This window comes from Cyclopterus lumpus, chromosome 3 (genome assembly GCF_009769545.1).
Source record: "Cyclopterus lumpus isolate fCycLum1 chromosome 3, fCycLum1.pri, whole genome shotgun sequence".
Classification (NCBI taxonomy): domain Eukaryota; kingdom Metazoa; phylum Chordata; class Actinopteri; order Perciformes; family Cyclopteridae; genus Cyclopterus; species Cyclopterus lumpus.
The window spans coordinates 6,545,994-6,567,150 of record NC_046968.1 but is presented as its reverse complement, the minus strand read 5'-3'; the positions used below and the strand labels follow the sequence as shown (position 1 = coordinate 6,567,150).

The window sequence follows — 21,157 nt, the reverse complement described above, 5'->3', positions numbered from 1 at the left end:
TGGACATGCACGCTGAACAAATGCTGGCAAAGGTTTGGCATGAATGAAGCGCTGAATGATTCAGTGACACTGCACTGTTAAAATTAATTTATTTCTTTCTTTTGGCTAAGAGTTAGTTGAAAAATAAGGCTACAGCCAGCAGCCGGTTAGCCTAGCTTAGCACAAAGACTGTAAACAGGTGGACACGGGTAGCCTGGATCTGTCCGAGGGTTACAAACTGCCCAGCAGCACCTTTGAAGCTCAGACAGACCCAGGCTAGCAGTTTCCCCCTGTTTCCAGTCTTTGTGCTAAGCTAGCCTAAGCTAACCGGTTGCAGACAGTTATGAGAGTATTAATGATATTTCCATTTTACTCTCACCCAGAGAGCAAATAGGTGTATTTCCCAAAAACCTTTGTGGTTGAAAGTATTGTTTAAAAAGGTAGCTCTGGTGTTGTTTTATATATTTTTTCTTATTGTCAACAAGCCTGTTACTAACGAGTATGGTCTGGAGTGGCTTGGTAGCCGCATAGCTACAACGTATGCCACCTGGTTCCCGGTTCGATTGCAGCCTTTGTTGCATGTCTTACCCCCCCCTCCCCACCCCTAAACGTTCCTACACTGTCCTCCGTCAAACAAAAAGGCAAAAATGCCCCCCAGAATTCATCCTAAATATTGTCTCTGTGTAACCTGATATGTCTTCTTCCTCTGTGTCACAGAAATCCATTGTACAAAAACAGATAAAAAGACACATCGTTTTACTGGGTGACAGGTTACCTCATTACCATGAACACACACGCTGGGGTTGATTTAGACTCAGTCACACACACACACACCATCCATCCTGCTACAGTGCACCAAACGTGTGTTAATCCATGGCTGAAAATAGTCTCCAACGAATGTCCTATTAAGTCCTTTTGAGAAATTATTTAGCCTTTTAAACCGGAAAGCAGACAATTGGGCTGCTGGAGGCGGAAAGCACTGCGAGGGGGATGGACTCGTAGTGGGTTGGGCCCGATCGTATGGTTTGTTGACAACAACATAAATATAAAACATCACCAGCTAATTAATGCGACAGCCAATCGTGACCTTCTAGAATTGTCATTTATTAGTAATAATAATAATCATAATAATAATAACAACAACAACAAGAGACTAGAGGACGTTTTAAATTGGGTAAATTCATATGTGATCACTTAGCAGGCTTTTATGGTTCACAGTATATAGCGGTGCATAATGGCTCCGGGTCACCACATAAAGGCTGCTTTGGCGTTTTAAGAACACGTTGCCAATATTGTATTGGTACTAGGGGCCAGAATTGAGTTTGATTTTCTGGGACAGGCTTACGGCCTGTTTGCATTTAATTGTTTGGACTCGACGTTTTACAAGGAGATTTACTGCATAACACAGACCATAAGCACTACCGACGCTGGTTTTAATCATCTGAGCAAAACAATGCATATGCGGATATTTACGCACTCAAACGGGCGTGAGCTAATTATATATTCTACTGCACTAGCTCCATGTGGTGGGCTCGGGGACGGGTCTCACCTCCGGACCTGGTGGGGGACACACACTTCAAGGACACTTTAGCAGAGCAAATATTGCCGACGCCGGCTCTCAACAGAATATCTTCCTAAACTCCTCAGCACGGCGTCGTCTCCCTCCCTGAAACCCCTCCCTCGTCGCTGAGGGTCCTGCTGAACCTGGGGAGCCTCCTCTTGACGTCACTCCTCCTCTCATCCCTGCTTCTTATTTCCCTGCTCGGCACTTCCGCGGTGAAGTGGCTGTTGCTGTCCTCTGCTTTCGAGGGCTCAAAAGGTGAAGTCACCTCTAACCCCTGGGAGAGCAGTAGGGCTGTGGGTGTCTGGGAGCAGCTGGGAAACACAGGGGGTGAGATGGGGGACAACGGCCCCAAGGGGGAGTAGCGTCTCAAGGAAACACCTTTTAGGTTCACAGCGAGCTCCAGGACCAGTTTCCGAGATGCCTTTGTAGGGCATGGGGGTTCAGAGGCTTCCTGGGGAGCGGGAGGGGGTCCGCTACATTCTAAACAGTCACTCTGAAAAGGGGTGAGGGGCTCAGACTGTGTCGCCCCGCTGTGTTCCCTGCTGAAAGGCGACAGCGCCCCCTCCTCTGGGCTGTCTACTGACAGCGAGGAGAGCGGTGATGCGGGGCTCTCTGGCGTGCAGGACTGCAGGTCCATGGTTGCTGAGCAGCAGGAGCCCACCGCATCAACCTCATTCTCGAGCCAAGCTCCGGACCTAGCCCTTGCCTGGGGCCCCTGCACACCCACAGTTCGGTAGCTGTGGAGCCCCAGTGCGATCTGCGCGGGTCCGGGGGAGTCGAGCAGGGGGGCGTGGCCTCTGGTTCGCCCTGGACCGGGGAAGAGGCGACTCCACAGATGCCCGAGGCGGCGGCGAGAGGACGAGGAGGCGGAGCGCCGCGTTGAGTGACGTCTGATCTGCCTGCGCATCGCCAGCCGCAGGTTCTGTAACACGGAGGCCTGGAGGAGAGGAAGAAAAGAGCTTTAGATCTGCTGGTACGCGGGTCTTGTTTCCTTATCATCCAGTGTTCATGCCAAGCTAAGCTAAATGGCTCCTGGTAGATTTTGCCTCAATGCACACAGACAGGAATGTCAGTGATTGCTGAAACAGAAATTCGATTCACAAAGAGATCGTGACCGCTGTTGTCCGTGTTGCACTACAGCGGCTGGTTGCCAAGATTGCAAAAGGAATAGTTGGTCACACCAGTACGCTCAACAATTCAGGGAAATGAATGCGCTACCTGAGTGGGGTTGTACACCGGGAAATCCTCCACCGGAGGGATGAGACCCTGGGCGATTAACTGACCATACGAAGGGGGGGCCTCCCTCTGGACAAACTCTGCCTCCATGCGAGTCATCTGAGTCTCAAACGCTCTGCAATGGAGAGAGAAGGAAGGAAGGAAGGAAGGAAGGAAGAAGGAGAGCTCCATCACATCATAATATGCTATAACAGACTGTGTGACAATATGCTTTTGGACCCGTATATAGGAGGAGATACAGTGATGAGATGTATTCAGAAACAAAGCAAAAGGAGTACATATCATGCAAAAGTAGTGCAAGAAGGGCGACCGGTGATAAATGCTGTCCCCCCCCCCCCCCCCCTCACACACACCTGTATTCTCTGTTCCTGAGGGAGTGGAGTTTGAGGGCACAGCCGAGGGCAATGACCAGCAGGAGACTGCAGACCAGACTGCCGATCAGTGCGGCCGTGATCACTTTCCTGGGCACCGCTGCCAAGCAGTCCCTCTCGTCGCTCCCGTCCAAGCAGTCCTCCTGGCCGTCACAGCGCCACGTCTCAAAGATGCACAGGTTCGTCCCGCAGTGGAAGTTTCCAGGTTGGCAGTCGTAGCAGTTCTTCTCGTCCGAGCCATCCGGGCACCTCTTCTGGTTGTTGCAGCGCTCGGAGGCTGGGTAGCAGACGCCGGCGCCCCCCTCGCAGGGGAACTCCCCGCCGGGGCACGCCGGGCAGGCCTCCTCGTCGCGGCCGGATGGGCAGTGCCAGTAGCCGTCGCAGCGCTGGCGCTCGGTGTAGCAGCCCTGATCGCTGCCACAGGGACGCTCGCCGGGAAAACAGTAACCTTTGACCTGGGAGGGCAGGGGAGAAGATATGTGACTGTCTCGACACAGAGAGACGGCAAGCCCTTGATTGATTGTGGTCTCCGCAACAGCAGAACAGCTACACACAAATGGTGAAAGGAACCAAAGAGATGTTTGAAAGGCTTAAAGAAGGAGGTTTAGACTATAAATTGTAATAGACAGATGGAGATGGATGAAGGGTTTCAAATCAGTTTAAAGTACCTGGTATGTGGCGTTGAAGCCATGCCCCGGGCTGTGAGGCTGGGCCATGTACAAAACACTCATCTGACCCCGACTGGACTCGAGCAGCGCCGGCCGCCTGTTGTTATGATACGACAGCACCTGTAAGAGGTGCTCTGCCCGCTGCAGCAGGCCGTCGTAGACGTGCAGCGAGTCCCTGGGCCCCAGCTGCAGGTCCAGCTGCAGCACGATGGGCTTGGGGTCCTGGGTGTCCAGCGACCACGAGCACCTCAGCTCCACTACGGCGCTCCTGTTGGCCCGGAAGAAATCCGGGGACGCAAAAGAGCCGTAGAAGTTGCCCAGGCGCTTGCCGCAGGCGGTGTCGGGGCAGCCCAGCTCGTCTGCGCCGTCGGCACAGTCCCGGGCTCCGTTGCAGCGCAGGGCGGCAGGCAGGCAGCGGGTGGACTGGGCCTCGGTGCACGCGAGGGAGCCGAGGGGGCAGAGGCCGGGACGGGCCTCGGTGGGAGGGGGGGAGCAGCTGCGTTCGTCCGTGGCATCGCCGCACTCGTCCTGACCGTTGCACTTCCAGGAGCGAGGAAGACACTTCCCGTTCCCACACAGGAATTCATCGGACTGACAGCTGCTCTGACCCAAGTGACCTACAGAGAAAACACGTCGACAGATTGCAACACCAGCTATTAACACTCTGCAGATCCTCCCATAAAAACACATAGTTTGCATACGGAAATGCACTTTATCATCACCCGCTAATGGATGGAGTCGAGTGGCAATGTTTATGTGCAACATAACAGGAATCTAATTACTGCTATGACGAGACACAGGGACTGAGAGGGCATTGCAATTCGGTCCGTGCAATAAATGACCGAATGTAGAAATGAAAATATGGCATTTTAAGACGATTTCCTTCTTTATTTAAAATCATTCTATTGGTCCAGTTTACCTCTGATGTAGGAGAGACGAAAGCCCTGGGCCTGCCCGGAGCTGTTGGCCCGAGAGTGGAAATAGAGCCAAACGCGCCCCCTGGTGGAGATGAAGGGCGGAGGCAGCATGGAGCCACACAGCCTGGACTCCCCGTTCCTCGTGGGTGTCAGCAGGAGCCAGTCTCCCAAACAACTCCCCGACTCCGCCATGTCAAAGTTACGGAAACTAGAGCAAAAGATTGGTTGACATCAGGCGCTCACTCCACGACAAATGCCACGCTCAGACAGTATGCGTGAGGGACTCTACCTGATGGTAATGACCTCTCCCTGACCTCCCTGGATGTGCCAGCTGCAGTTCACTCCGGGGGGGTAGTTTAAAGGCCACGAGGGGCTGTAGAGCACACCCCTCCGCTCTGTGTGGACCTCCACTCGCTCACTGCAGCCTGCTGGGTGGCAAAGATACAGAGGAGGATGGGGCGCACACACACACACACACACACACACACACACACACACACACACACATTGATGAGGTCGGGTTCTACAAGCCTTTTGTGGATGTGTTTGTGTCATCAGCAAAACACCGACTTGGAAGAAGTGTTGTTATTTCACGCTGTTAGGTCTTTATGAATAATAGACTATATAATAATAATAATAATAATAATAATAATGCCACGAAAAGAACAAAACTGACAATGCGTTAGTCCATCTCTGAATACCTTCTGACTTTCCTCTGCTTTCTGTTGCTCCCGAGCATATTTGTCGTAAATTGTTAAAAACTACTTGCATCCATATCGTGACCGTTCTCTCACGGCGACACATCCTGATACATCTTGAATCCTTCAGAGGGACACTACCCCACCTATCACAAGAGAGATACGCTCTCTTCCTTTATTCATGATGAACTCAATATTCTGCACGCTCAGCCGGATCCACCCTGCTACTGCAAGAACACACACACACACACACACACACACACACACACACACACTAGTTCCTTCCTTTGAACTCATGACCTTAGCAGGAACAGTAACCATGTCGCTGCGGCTGCATTCTACTAAAACACACCGTTTTATTTGATTCTCCCCTTTTGTCTCGGATCAAAGTCGTAAAAAACATTCCCTCAAAAAAGACAAATGACCTTAGTGCCTCTGTGGGGAGCTCTGCGCTGATCACAGGGGGCCTCAAACAGAAGCAGAAGTAAAGCGGCAGCCAGGGCGACAGCATCGCCCGCTGCCATCGCACCACCGCTCTGGGGAACAAGGCGTGTGAGGTGGCCCAGAAGGAGCTCTGGGACTCGGACTCTCTTATAAGAGCACCTAACGGGTCCTCTTTGTTCCTTGAGGAGTACAAAAAGGTGCCAGGTTGGTCTGCCAGAGCTTTTAAAACAGGACGTCTCGATGTCAGAGGAGAGTGATGCTCCGACGAGGGGAAACTGTGACGTCGAATCGTGGGAAGGATTTCATTCTTTTAAATGTTTGTACCGTCTCATTACTGCGTAATGCCACTGCAGGGACCGCACGCGTGCATGAGGAAGCTGTCTAGCAAGCCTCTTAATTAACCAGAACCACAGAGACAGAGCATTAGCTTTAACCATGATTATGCAACGTCGACACACAGCAGAGAGTGCCCAGCTCCACTGTGTGTGTGTGTGTGTTTTGTTTGTTTGTTTCAGGCTTTCATGATGAATATGTTAAGTCAGCGAAGGGAAACATAGGCGTGGGGGGGCGCGGGGTCATTTAGAGCCGAGTGATGGATATCTACTACCCGAACACGGCTTCCGAAGCACACACACATGAAACTGGACCGGACCGAGCAGTCTGCAAAGGAGAGGCGCACAGTGTTGCTGCCTGATGAGGTTTTATTTTTGTTATTTTTATTACAGCAGATGTTAAAAATGTCCTTTTCTATGATCAACAATAAATGTAATGACCATTCTGTATGAATGCTCCTGCAGTTTCCCTCTGCTTTCAAATTGATGTGAGGTCCTGGGACAGGGATGTCGTATGTGTACAGATTGTAAAGCCCTCTGAGGCAAATTTGTAATTTGTGATATTGGGCTATACAAAATAAACTGAATTGAATTGAATTGAAATTCAAAAGGTGGCCCAAAAAAAAACATCTGTCCTGCTCATGTGCAGCATCAGAGGCCCAATGGCCTTTGAGTTGGTCGGGCTTCTGTATCTAGTTATGCATACATTGCTGTTGGTCCGTCATCTGTTTCAAATCAGATCACAGAAGCGGTTAGAAAGAGCATTTTCTCAACTCACTGTAGCCTCAAATGACCAGACAGCAGTCGGTTTCATCAACAAAACTCGGGAGCCCCTGACTCTGACATCTTTTCTTATTAAAATGCACTTTATAATATATATATATATACTTGTTCTAAAGTACTGTTATCTGTTTGTTGTTTTTATTATTATTTGTTATTCTATGTTTATTGTTATGCACCTTTCACCGAGTCAAATTCCTTATATGTGCAACATACTTGGCCAATACATAATTCTGATTGTAGTTTTCAGTTTATCAAGAGTAGAACAAGATGTAATTTAAGTAAAGCACAACAACAGACTTAATTGATACTTAAGTATTATTTCACTTAAGTAAAACATACTAATACAGCACCAAAAGAAAAGCCATTACAAGTGATTCATGCCAAACTTGACTGAAGTAACATTACAGTAATATCAGATAAATGTACCTATAAGATATAAAAAGTAAAAGCACTCAAAAGCAGAACATGTTTGAAATTAATTAGAAAAGTACTGGACAAGAACATCAACTTAGTACTAGTAGTGTAGTACATTATAGTGAATGTACCTAGTTAGTTTTTTAATAAATAATATGAACTAAACTAAGAGATACTGGCTCCACTAACATAAATAAATAACATAAGCGTTTCTGCTTCCTCTGCTATAAAGCTTCACAGCTGGTTAGAGAGAGAGAGAGATAAAAGAGAGAGAGAGGCCAAGAGAGAGAGAGATAAAAGAGAGAGAGAGATAGAAGAGAGATAGGAGAGAGAGAGAGAGAGAGATAGAAGAGAGATAGGAGAGAGATAGGAGAGAGAGAGAGAGAGAGAGAGATAGAAGAGAGATAGGAGAGAGAGGCCAAGAGAGAGAGAGATAGAAGAGAGAGAGAGGGAGATAGAAGAGAGAGAGATGCCAAGAGAGAGAGAGAGATAAAAGAGAGAGAGAGATAGAAGAGAGCTAGGAGAGAGAGAGAGAGAGAGAGAGAGAGAGATAGAAGAGAGATAGGAGAGAGAGGGCAAGAGAGAGAGAGATAGAAGAGAGAGAGAACGAGAGGGAGAAGTCGGCTTCTCTGTGTGTGAGAAGGTGCTAAAACATGTACTAACACGTTGGGATGGTGTGTGTGACAATCTTTTCTCAAGCCCCCCCACCCCTCCCCTCCCCCCATCCCACCGGCACCCTTCCTCCTTTATGTTCATGCCAAATAAAGTACAGGATATGATAACAGGAGGGGGGGGGGTGTCTGTAGAGAAGCAGTGATGTAATGCTGACAGCAGCATCACATTTGTGAAAGAGCGCGTCCATGTTTCCACGCTAACCCACCCGATCGTTTACCCACCACAAATCAATACCCCCCCCCCCCCCCCACCCACCCCCAACAATGAAAACACCGACAGTCTTCATCTATCGCAGCACTTTGGCGGAGTGACACAGGAGGAGCAGCGAGCACAATAAGCACCCCCTCCCGTGCGGGTGTGGACATTACAGAGAGTGCCGCTCCGCTGTGATGTAACGTTGGTGATGCTGGACGCTTTAGAGAGCGCGAGACCTTTAACGGCGACGGGAACCACCGGACCCCGGCTAGACCTCCTCGCCGACTCGTTCCGATCCGACCGATCTGGCAACGCGAACGTGTGTTTCCATTCAAACGGCACCGGAGACGCATTGTTGTTTCTCACCTGCGCCGAGCAGCGCGGAGCGGAACCACAGCAGCCCGAGCAGCAGCTCCGTCGGGGCCACGGTCCGGCGGGGACTCGCTGCCATCATGTCGGACACACTTTCATCGGCGTCCTCCGGCGAGGCTCCCGCATCCGCGTTCAGCTCAGCCGCACCGAAAGCTCCTCCGCACTGTGAACGGGCATTGTGTCCTTTGCGGCGGTAGCCGAGATGCCAGGAGGGTCAAGCGCGTCGGCGAACTGCGCGGTTTCCGGGGGACGTTTTCAAAATAAAAGCATATCCAGGTGGCATCTCGTGACCCGAACCTCCACACACGTTGCTGTCATGAATCTGTGTAGTTTGTGAGGGCTGAATGTAATCCGCTGACTCACTTATATACATCAGGACTCACTTTGCACATCTGCATGGAAATCATCTGGAACATCAATAGCAATAAAACTAAGATATCTCATCACAGAGGCAAAATGTATACAAATCAAAGGTGAGGGAATTTAATAGAGGAAGGTATTGATGTTGGTCACGACAAAAAGGTTGAACGCTGCACTTAACTGGTGGCTGTGCAGTCGGAAAAATGTATAATCAGTTATGAAAGATGTGGTCCATCCAGCTTGTGAAAATACAGTCCCTTCCTGGCAGGAGGCTGCGGTCCACCAAGTCCAAGACCGCACGTCACTCAAACAGCTTCTTCCCGTCAGCAGTCAGGCTCATCAACGGAGCCCGGATCCCCCACTGACGGTCTCTTCCATCCCCTGGACTATTTATTTACTACCCCTGGACTCTTTCATCCCTTGGACCATTTTCCACCGGTCACTCCTCTGCACATACCAGCACACTTAAATAACACACGTCACTTTAACTTAAACATTACATGCACTTTATAATTGCACTTTATCTTACACTGTACATTTTACATTTTATTCTATGTCTCGTCTGCACTTTGTTAATTGTTTATTTGTTGTCTACTGTTGTTGCTTGTTATGTCTGATGTCCTATGTTGCACCACCAACCACGCTAAGTTCCTTGTAGGTGTAAACCTACTTGGCTATTAAAAGTTTCTGATTCTGATACAGATGAAAGTAATTGTGTTTAGCAGATCTTATTTTGAAGACGTAATCTAACTTCCGCTCTAATGGTGGGCTCCTCAGTCTTCAGCTTGCCGCAGCTGATAGGACAAAGTGGTGCTCATTATTCTTTGTTTATATGTGTTGTTCCCTTCTCAGTTCCGGGTTGAATGTAACAAACTGTTGGCTAGAAACTGTAAACATCGTCCTGAAGCACAGATTTCTCCACAGTGAAAATGAAGTGCGAGTCTAAAATACGGTCGCTTCATGATTTTCTTCACCCAATCCATTGTAGTCTGACGGATTCTTGGTTCAGGAGGCGGTCTCACTGCCACCCCCATGTGGTCAGATGGGTGTACTACTAACCCTTTTGACAAAGTGAATATACACATCATTTACTGTCAATTTCGGCGTTTTCACACATGCCACGGAGAGTGTTTCGAGTAAAATAAAATCGCATGTTCAATATTGATGGGCGTAATCGCCGTCCGGATGTCAGTAACTTCTGCGCGAGGAGAATTGGACCAAAAGGCACCGCTGGGATTCGAACCCAGGATCTCCTGTTTACTAGACAGGCGCTTTAACCATCTAAGCCACGGCGCCGGTACAGCCTTCGATGAAAAAGGCCTTTATAAACACACTTGGGTCGACGACATTGATAGGTTTTGATTTTATTAGGCACATCTTGAAATAACGTTTAAAAGACACCTCTCCATCAAAAATGTGGTCGTACAAGACAGGCATAAATACAGATAATGGTAGCAGAAGTCAACTATGCTAGCTTTAGCTAATTCCTCCTGCTTGAAGGCATCCAGCTCAAGTTGACTTCTACGTCATCATATATTTATGTACATATACACAAGTATCAGTGACTACTACAGTCAACATTAGCATGAATGGCGTTGCGCAGAAGCGTGTGTATTTGCGTTCATGTCAGGACCTTTAATGTTGCTGCTGCCCACTTTCTCTAGAACTGACTCTAGAAGGGGGACAAAAAACTAAGCACGCGACACAGCACATGATATTTCAACAATTTATTCAACAACTTCATAGACATTTCCTTAAGAAGTGTGCCGCTTTATTTGATGTTTCATAAGTGCAGGAACCAAAGCTTTTTACATGCACATGGTCTCGGCACAGATACAGACTCTATGTTTCTCATCTCTTCACTTGTCATTTTTTTTTAAAAATCACACAGCTTTGAACACAGCAGCTGATGAAGCTTACGAACAACTAGTCCAATGATATAAACAATAACCAATGTTCTGTTTTAATTCAAATATGAAGAAATGGAAGAAAAAAACCTACAAAGAAAATAAAGCTGTAAAAATCTGAAACAAATCCTACGAATGGCGCAGAGTGGACAAACCCATGAATGCACGAGTCCAAGGATCTGCACGTCACATTGCCCAGCTGCTTTGTCTTTGTATGCACGTTGGTTAGTCCTTAAATTAATTATTGTAAATACTATGAAAACAAAATGCAAGTCACACACTCAGCAAACAAGAAACATTCCTTTCTTCGACCCTTCTGGAGCTCCCACTTGCGGAGGGGAACAAACTTTTTAAATCGGGGGTGACCGAGGAGTGGAGGGGGTTCACCGTGAACACCAGTTCCTCGTCCCACATGGCAATCACAGGGGCAACTGTTTTGTTTTTGATACATCTTAAATACATTATATGACTTCTACCTGAAGCTGCAGGTTAAAGTGTCTAAATCTGTTCCAGGTGCAGTGTAATAAGTCTTTGGCTGCCCCAGTGCGAGTTCTTCATGCAAAGATCAAAAGTGATCCCCGGCACACAATAACATTAATCAACAACTCCAGGTGCCATGAATCAACATCGTTTTGAGCCGCATCTGAGGAACTACTCTTTTCAGTCTGACCTACCTCCTTGTTTACTCTGCAACTCGTACATTTTCTCCCCAAGTAGAACGCGGGTCATGTGTCTGTGCGCGTACGTGTTTGTGTCTGTGTGTGCGCGTCTGTATGCGCGTGTGTGTGTGTGTGTGAGAGAGAGAGAGTGACTACTGGTGGGCACACTGTACCCCTGGCCCGTGGTGGCCGCCCTCTTCGTCAGAGCTGTCGTTGTAGGCCTCTCGGCGGCTACCCGACGTGGAGCTCTGGCTGACGTCGTAGTCCTGCAGGTCGACCTCCTCCGTGTCTGCGGTGATGATGGGTGGCTCCGACCGTGAGGGCAGCATGTCCTCCAGCTCCTGGAAAACATTCATCATGGTGCAGCCGGTTTTTATTATTGGTATAAATTAGCGGCAAAGTCTTACATGAACCTACTTATTTAAAACATGTGCGTTTGAGCGACATTGTAGTTAATAATGTTATTTTTCCCAAAAGAAAAACCATCCACAACATGGCTTAAATAACGATTGTCGTTATCCGTTATTATTTTCTCAATTAAAGGCATAAATGTATCAGTTAGTAAATATCTATGAAAGCTCATCGTTCGGTCTCCCAAATACAAAACTGCAAAGAAATCCAACAGGAGCTGAAAATCCTGAACATTAATTTGTTTATGACTTCATCGCTGTAGAGATATCACTCAAATTTACACTCTCAAAGATGAAGCTGGACGTTCAAGTAAAAGGAGTAACATGTCATACCACAAGTTTCTCAGGGCTGATCCAGTTGTTGTCGGGGAACTGGACATCGAACTTGATATACAGATCTCCCTTCTCAAAGGGGTTTCGGTACTGTGGCATGCCTTCTCCTCGCACCACTCGGACTGAGCCTGGAAAAGACGCAGCATGTTAAAACCAAAAGTGTTACAGCGGATTCAAACACTTCCTGAGCGTACAATCTGTACAGCCTCCATCCCTCCGGAGACGAACAAGGCATTGACTGCTAACTTCCGACAGTCTTTACAGAATTTGCACTAAAGGATGTTGACTTCACATTCCCCTCATTTATCAAGTACCCTGTGATGTGCCCTTGACCTAAAAAAAAAAAGAAGTGTCATCCAAGTACAACATTCCTGGCGCCGCTTAGTGCCTTCCTAAACGTGCCTCCTTGTGGTATTCAGCTGTCAGCAGGAACAATGATGACACACCGCCATCATTGTTATTCTAAAATGTGCCAAGTAGAATCCACTTTGCTGTAGCGATGGATGGAGACAACATTCTCTGCATAAACCTTTTGGCAGTACGGCAATAAAATGGTGTGAGGAACACTCCATGTTCGTGGAACACATTCAGAGGCCATCAGAGCGTTTACCTCAATACACCACGTGGCCATTTGACAGATGAAATGGTGTCAACAATACAAAGTATTAAGAGCGTTCACCTGGTTCAATGACTTTGCCAGCAGGGTACTTCACAACAATCTGTCTTTCGTCTAAGTGTTTCAGCATAAACTGGAAGCCGCACAGCGCCTCCACCAGCCCGAGCTTGTGGTTCATGAACAGGTCGTTGCCGTCTCGCCTGAATGTCTGAGAGTAGAGGGAGAGATTGTTACAAAGAGAAGTTGAACTTTTTCATGCCAACAATTAAAAAGCATAGCCATTGCATAGTTAGTTCTAGGACAAAGGAATTGAATAACTGACAAGTGTTCACACAGCTTTTCAATGCTGGTGAAAAGCAGCATTGAAAGCAGAACAGTGAGTGAGCTCCAGGATTAAGCATCATCATGAAGACGAGGACAAACAAACCACACTGAACCAAACAGTTTCTCTCATCTAAACGTTGCAACCCAAAGTGTACACACATAAAACAGATGTGAATAACTCAATGAATATTTAACTATTTATTTTGCTCCTCAGACAATTTATAACAATTTCCATTTTCTTAAATGCATTATAATTGTAGTGTTGAAAAACAGTCGGTCGGCAATTAATTTGGTAGTTTAACTTTTATTTTGTGAAGGTTTTGGACGATGGTCAAAAAGGTTAAGTTACAGTCCTGGTATTAATGTTGCCCTCTTTCCTTCTTCAATTCCTGCTCACAAGAAGTTGTGTCTCAGGCTCTTATCTTACTCAACAATCAAGGACAGCCCAGCCACACAGGAGCCTCTGAAGCATGCTGGGTGCTCCAGACAAAACCCACACCACTTGAGTTTGAGGTGTTAAGACAAGTCACGGTGCATTGGTAGAACTGCCTTCAGTGGTTTCAGTTTTGTTTTGTTCAAAGTCAAAACACCATCACAAAAAAAAAGATTTGTGATTGGGTGTCTGGACCGTCAACAGCTAGAGGGAAAAAACAAACATATGTTGCATCTAGACTCAAGCGAGCTGGGCTATTATAGGTTGGCCACTATTCATCATGCCAGGTATCCACTCAAGTTATTCCATGTCCTAAGTTTGGACAACATACAGCTGTGTGTAAGACTGACAGTGTAACCCGCTCACAGAAACTGTACAGCACTTACATTTTCCTTGTGCATGTCAGGAAAATATGATTTATAACAAAACTGGTTCTGCACACTCCCCATCAATAGAAAAAAAAAAAAAACAGTATGAATTTGGGTTATTAAACATGTGGGACCACGGGTGACTTTTAAGACTCAATGCAGTTACACTGACTTTAAAAGAAAAGATTAAACTAAAAACACACTACATTAGCATTCCCTTTAACACTGCATATAAGAGACACGAGGAAGACATGTCTCCCCCAGCTGCTGTATTGGCCGAGGCTAGCTTATTTGAGCGTACTTGTACAAGCTCTCCTGAACGTTCTCCTCCACCTGCTTCCCAAAGTGTAACCATGCATTATTTTGCAGGACAACCTCTACCATTCCTCATCGAAACCACCGTTTTATTTCATCAAGAGACAACCCACTTGACAGATAAGTAGCCTAGTTTTTTTTAATTATTATAATTTTTCACAGCTGCATTGCACTAGAATAGAACAATCTGCTAATTAATTTATTTTTTTCTCCATTCTAAATCTAATGCAGGTCATGGATGCGCTCCTTAAACCCCTTTAAGCAGTAATGAAGAATAAAACAATTAAGAAAAACAAGCTCAATGCATAACGGGGACAAAGCAAAGCCTAAGAACAATAGCGGACAACAGCTGTCAGAAAGCAAGCTGGAACTAAGACGTTTGTGATCAGTCAACTTTCAGAGTTTGGCTTCGCAGCTTTTGAGAATTTACTGAACTATATTCAGATTGTAATAAAGGTTTTACACAAAACGGACTGTGTACACGGTCACCTTTTTATGGGCAGGAAATAATCAGTGGCTGACTTATAAAACTATCAAATAAGCCAAACGCTGTCCTAAATGTATTTAATTAAATCCCCCTATGCGAAAGAGTGCATATGGGAAATGGAGGGCAGGTTAGTAAGATGTGTGGCTACAATATCGGAGACGGGTCCTCCTACCTCATTCTCTTTTTCCTGCAGGACAAGGACTATATCCCCAGGCTCGACGCCAGGTGCCTGGTCAGCCTCCCCTCCGAAGGTAATTTTCTGGCCGTGCTTCATGCCTTTGTCCACGTGTACCTCCAGAATCTTCACCTCTTTCACGACTTTCTTGCCCTCGCATTTTTTACAGCGGTCTTTCTCGCTGATTACTTCACCTGGAGTTGGATAAATGAGACGCGTGAGGGCTGTGAGCAGGCCAAGCCACAACAACATACAGACCAAATGCTTGATCTTGGTTTAGATCACTGCGCCCCCTTACCTTCGCCGTTACAATCGGTACACACAGACTGCATCTGCTGGACCATTCCTGGGGCCAGCTGTCTGATCATGATGCGCATGCCACGCCCTCTACACGTGGTACATTTTTGAACAGCGCCCGTCTTGCCTCCCTGCCTACACACACACACATACACAGAGAGGTGGATTCATTGTTAGAAGAAACGCAACACGGCTAAAGGCTTAATGATCAAGCCGACATCAACGGCAACTATAGCACCATGTTGGTTATGCAACTTACCCGTTACAAGTGCTACACAGTACATTCTTGCTAAGTTGAAGTTTAGTTGTCTTCCCATTGTAGACATCCTCCAGTGTCACCCTGTAGAACAAGTGGGATTTTAGATACCGTTAAGCGACATGAGACAGAAGAGATGGTGTATACTGAACACAAATTTACATTTTACACTAAATCAAATAGATAATAATTTGCACATTACGTAGAGTTTGCTCAAATAGTCTCTACATGAGTGGACAGACTTGATCTTACTTGAGTGGATGGACCATGTCCTCTCCTCTCCTCCGACCTCCATTCCTTGAACGACTCCCCTGGCCTCCCATGAATCCAAATAGTCCACCGCCAAAGATGTGGGAGAAGATGTCGTCCATCCCCGGGCCACCCCCACCTCCTTCCCGCAAGCCTTGTTCCCCATAGCGGTCATAAAGTTCCTTCTTTTCAGGGTTGGTCAGCACCTCATAGGCAAAACTGATTTCTTTGAACTGTGTTATGAGAGAACAGGCAACAAAAAACAAATGTAACACGTTGTAATTTCAACTGCAAGACTTATTTCTGACGATAGTGGACTTTGTTTATTGCCGATCATCAACTATAAACCGGCTAGATTAGTGCGATGTATGCACGGGTGCTGTGGTTGAAGTGTTACCCAGCAGCAAAGACCTAGACAGAGTGTTGAAAGCATAGCTAGGGTCAGAACAAGAGAGCATGAGTGACGATGCGTATGAAGTTAGCAGTAACCGTATAGCTGTGAACATCAATGCAGTGCGAGTAACGTCACACGTTATTTGCCGGTGAATTAATGCTACAACTCCTTTGGCGTTACCTGCTGATTAAAGGGAAGGGGGTACCAACAACTTGGTCGTAGGCTCAATTTAGGTGGGCTGACATTTACGGTGGATCAGCTGTTCTCCTTTAAGTGACAAGACACTGAGTGTTGCTCAGATTTAAAACAAATATATATTGTTTCTCATCTTTTAACCAATAGCATTAATTGGTCAAAATTATAATCATGTGTTAATGGTTAATTATCAACATCCTCTGTCAAAGCAGCGGAGCTGTCCGACAGCAAAATAACCACAGCTCAGGGCTTGGAAAGATTTCCTGTTTATTGTTCACCTCATCTCTGGTGGAAACCAGAGTGACATCATTCCCAGGGAAAGCATGCATCAGGTTGCAATATCCTTACACAACAACCGCATACCCGGTTGCTCAACATCCCATAAACTCTTAAAAAGTTCCCAAGTTAGAAACCAATAACAATAGTAAATCAGGAAACGCATTATACATATAACCGTTAACGCCACGTAATTTGAACCAGTCGTGAATGATTCAAGTTTCAAATGTAAAGATGGAATTGAATTACACTATTAAACCTGAAAATGTTAAATAAAAAGAAAATCACTGGGATGCCAAGGCCTACAATCAATAACGTAACTGCAGAGATGAATCATCATCTCTCTGACGTGAACTCCACAATTATCTGGCCATCTCATTGGCACTGGATGGTATAAGCTAGATAGCACACTCTACATTTGTTTAAACGTGTTTTCTTTGTTACAAATTCTGCCTCCAGGCTAGTTCTGATGACGACATGCCCTACTGCTAACAATGTGATCCCCTGTGAAAAAATGGCACTGTCATAGGGGGAAGGAAAGGCCCGTACTTCTTAATGTTAAGTTTCCAAAATGCTACATTAGAAAGTAACGACAACATTATGTAGAGCTATGGGAGGTCTGTGATGATAGGAGGGGGGCTAAGGGAATTCAACTGCATGTTGAAAACCTAATTAGTGACGGAACATAATACCAATGCTTTAACCTGATTGGAAAAGAAGGTAAAACTAAAATAGAACATTTTTAATCCACTGACAGGATTACATAAAACATACAAAACTCTGTTATATAAAACCTCACTCCAAATATATATTTTTTCTTACATTAAAAACAGCTTTACATTTTTTTTTTTAAAACACACACTGGGCAACGAAAAAGCTTTTAGTTCCTCCAAAAAGTACCTTCTTGAAACCCTTGTTGTAGCGATGTACATTGCACTCTAAAATATATAATGACCACAAAATCTTAAGTTTGCTGCCCATTCTGTTTCACATCCACTGATAAACACACCTATGACGACCAACTTCAGTCAAAATGGGAAGTCACAAACGTCTTACCTTGTCACCAGCATTAGGGTTCTTGTCAGGGTGGTATTCCTTTGCCAGTTTCCGGTATGCCTAGGATTACACAAAAGAGGGAGCCTTAATGGCTAACACCATTAACATTGTGAACATGACTCAAACACTCATGTAAAGGAACAGTATCGACAGTTGACGCAATCGCACGTGCCTCCCTTACGAAACCAGATGTTCCAGCCAAAGAAACACAAACCAGCATTAACAGTCACAGCGTTGAACATGTAACTAATTACCGTGACGTTTACGCCCTTGGTTTAATAAGTCACTGGCTATCAATTTCCTCGTATTAAGTCAGTTGCTTACTACATTATACCGTAACTTAATTACCACTTTGTCAAAAAAAAATTAACTTTAAAATGTCTGACTTTTTAATCCGACCTAGTGTTAATGTAAACGTGCGTGTGCTAATTAGCATATCTAGCTAACAATACTCCCAAAGTGACAAGCGCTATGGCCTTTCGTCCCACGGCAATAATGTTGAACAAGCGCCTGGAACATATTAAATACTGAACTCCCACGTGACACCGTAAAGAGCCATAAACGGGTTCAGCTCAAACGGAGATGGTTTTTTAAAAAAAATGGCACGCAATGTGTAACGAGCTAGCTGATGCTAGCGGAGGTTTGAATAAACGTGAACAGTGTAACTTGACGTTGATCTCTAACATATGTAACGTTAGTAGACCGGCTTGAGGTAAAAACACAAACCCCATCCAGGCCTCACGTCGAGTGGTGGTGCCAGTGATCGATTACCCTTTTCGACTACCGTTAACCGCGTACAGCTACGTTACTGTCCGACAGAGGTGACGTCCAGTACGTTAACCTTACTCTGACGATCGACACTCAAATCGGCTAATCTGAAGCTAAAGCTGCTAATGACCATTGTGTTTCACACTCACTAACGTTAAAACAGACGTGTGTGTGCTTCCGGTAGTAGCCGTTTGGGGAATAAACTAATGGTCGCTTGTTCCAATGCCTCCGACAGGCTGAACGCTAGCTAACCAACATGACACACGTACGAGCTAAAGCTAACGTGAGGTCAATCGCTAACGTCACTATCCAAGTTAGCTCAGCGCCGCCGTTGAATCATGTTCCCAGCGTTAAGTTTCACGCATGAGAAAGACCATAATGTTGTAGCTAGGTGTTGTATCTACGATGAAAAAAACCCAACCGGCTTTCACATAACCCATAATGGTTCAATGCTATAGCCCCATCGTCACATGAACACCCAGGCCAGTTAGCGTGTGAGCTAACCAGCTAGCTAGCCGCGCATAGCAACGTATTTCCTGATTGGGGACATTTTAACATGTCGGAACTCGAAACACTTACGAAAGCGTGACTTCGTAGTTTTGTGTAGCCTTTCGCGTGGCGCTTACCTTCTTCAGCTCGTTTTCAGTCGAGGACGGAGACACGCCGAGGATGTCGTATAGTTTCGTGTCTACAACAGTCGCCATGGTGTTGCTGTGGATGGACAAAGAGACAGAGCCGGTGGAAAAGGTTTGACTCGCCTCGTGTCTCGGTTTCCGGGAAGTTAGACGCCCCGTGTGTACGCTGCTGCCTCCCGGCTGTCGGTGTGATACATGACGGCTGATTTACCTGCCGACGCACAAAGTGCAGCTTACTATTTAAAAAAAATAATTACATCCCCAAGAGGCTCCACATAATTAATTAAATACATAAAGTATTTGATCCCAATTAAGGTTATTGCTGATTAATAATCTTTTGAAAATGTGACTCAATACTTGAGTCAATGCCACTAATACATTAGCATATATTTACAAGGAGAACAAACAAAGTTAGTTACCTAATGATAACCCCTTATCATTAACTAACCGAACTAATGATTAAAAGAAACCACTATTATGATTCCCTGGATCAAAAGAGACAATCTGTCTTGTGCACCCTCTTATAACAATAACAATAATGATTATTAGTTTGGAAAATAAATTCATGGTTTTATAGATATATTTATAGATACAGTATTACAATTTGAGCAGAACAAAAACAAAAACAACTCGGTTTCGGGATATTTTGAACTCCCAAAAATCAGTCTTCCAGTGACTTGATGCTTTGGTGAGATCCTCTCACTTAAGGAGGAATATCAAATATATATGAGCAACTGTCTCAGTACATAACTATGACACTTGAAATTAGCTTGGCAGGAAACATCATCGTTAACCAGTCTCTTCCTTCACAGCACATAACGCGTGGTGTGTAATAACAATTCCTCTGCCTGCTAGGTTGGCTGTGATGCTCTTTGTATGGGTTTGTTGTGTGCACGTGGGGCCCTACAACAGCTGTTCAGTGTAATATGCCTCAGGTGTGCTCTGTGCACCTGCTTCTGGTGCTTTTGTGTCAGGGAAATGATGTGATGCTTTTATTCTGTATTGTTGTATTATTCGTTTTTTTCTCTTTATTATGAAATGCAATGCGATACTGCATGTATCACTGAATAACAAAAATATGGTAAACGGTTTATTCGCATGTTATCATGACGAGATTACCACTATTATTTATTTGTTACTAACTTTCCAAAAACACTTGGCCACCTCATTATCACTCTTATTGTATCCTGTGCATGACACAGACTTATTATTATTTTCAATACTCTTTCCATCAGGTTTTATAGAGTCTCAAATGAATTAATATTGCATTTTAGATTAAGCTCATGAATTCAAGCTAGCAATTAGTGCCTTGTATTAAGTCAAAGTTGAGATATCTCCACTTCTAACTGGTCCTAACTAATTAAGGATACGTTTCATCATCCCAAAAAAAAATATTTTTACTCTGACGTCTTGACTGAACCAAGTTTTGAATGATATAATTTGACACATCGTGTGTATAATTCTGACCAATGGAAAAGTATTTAGAGTTAAGATATTATTAATGATCTATCGGACTCATTCAAATGCTGTTGATCTTCATATTGTACAGAAAAACCGTGTCCAGACTGTTGATTAGGTTTTCGTGACTGTCATCACAGCATATTATATTGGTTATTATCATATAGACGACTTTAATGCCACCTTGAGGTTTGAGGTGCAGCAACTAAATCATGTAAATAGGCTACTTCTTTTCTTTCTGCGTGCCACTGTCTTACCTTGCTGCCACATCTCCAGCCTCTAGGTGGTGCCCTTTTCATCTTTCTTGGTCATAGTGGACAGAAAAGCTCACACAGGGAGGTGAATAAGCTCTCATTTAATTCAACAGAATGAAATTATACAACCAGTGGGTTAAAAATCATAAATGAGTCCCATATAGGCTACATGTCTGTCTCTTCAGGGTAACAGGTTGTGCTTGTTTTACACTCAGTTCATGGGGAAATTGAGAAGTTACATGTTCTCCTGATAAGAGTGGGCTTTGGGAGTGGGATGGTTTCTA

The 21,157-nt window shown here is 45.3% G+C and overlaps 2 protein-coding genes and 1 non-coding gene across 4 annotated transcripts; all 3 read right to left on the bottom strand.

The window, feature by feature from the left end:
• Positions 1 to 598: 598 nt before the first annotated feature.
• lrp3 (low density lipoprotein receptor-related protein 3) lies at positions 599 to 8,844 on the bottom strand. Of its 2 annotated transcripts, none has more exons than XM_034527972.1 (7): positions 8,643 to 8,844; positions 5,025 to 5,163; positions 4,738 to 4,943; positions 3,819 to 4,435; positions 3,133 to 3,605; positions 2,762 to 2,894; positions 599 to 2,480 (listed from the first exon to the last, which is right to left on the bottom strand). In XM_034527972.1, the coding sequence occupies exons 1-7, from the start codon at positions 8,728 to 8,730 to the stop codon at positions 1,623 to 1,625; spliced, it is 2,514 nt and encodes an 837-aa protein (XP_034383863.1). In that variant the 5' UTR covers positions 8,731 to 8,844; the 3' UTR covers positions 599 to 1,622. The 2 variants fall into 2 exon arrangements, with proteins under 2 accessions (XP_034383863.1, XP_034383871.1); XM_034527980.1 differs by having other exon boundaries at positions 5,025 to 5,160.
• A 1,386-nt stretch (positions 8,845 to 10,230) lies between these two features.
• trnat-agu lies at positions 10,231 to 10,304 on the bottom strand. The gene has a single exon. It is a non-coding gene; the product is annotated as a tRNA-Thr (tRNA).
• Positions 10,305 to 10,720: 416 nt separating this feature from the next.
• Positions 10,721 to 19,434, bottom strand: dnaja2a (DnaJ heat shock protein family (Hsp40) member A2a). The gene is made up of 9 exons (XM_034560219.1): positions 19,153 to 19,434; positions 17,759 to 17,818; positions 15,841 to 16,070; positions 15,592 to 15,672; positions 15,334 to 15,467; positions 15,033 to 15,229; positions 12,997 to 13,141; positions 12,318 to 12,445; positions 10,721 to 11,915 (listed from the first exon to the last, which is right to left on the bottom strand). The coding sequence occupies exons 1-9, from the start codon at positions 19,228 to 19,230 to the stop codon at positions 11,727 to 11,729; spliced, it is 1,242 nt and encodes a 413-aa protein (XP_034416110.1). The 5' UTR covers positions 19,231 to 19,434; the 3' UTR covers positions 10,721 to 11,726.
• Positions 19,435 to 21,157: the final 1,723 nt, after the last annotated feature.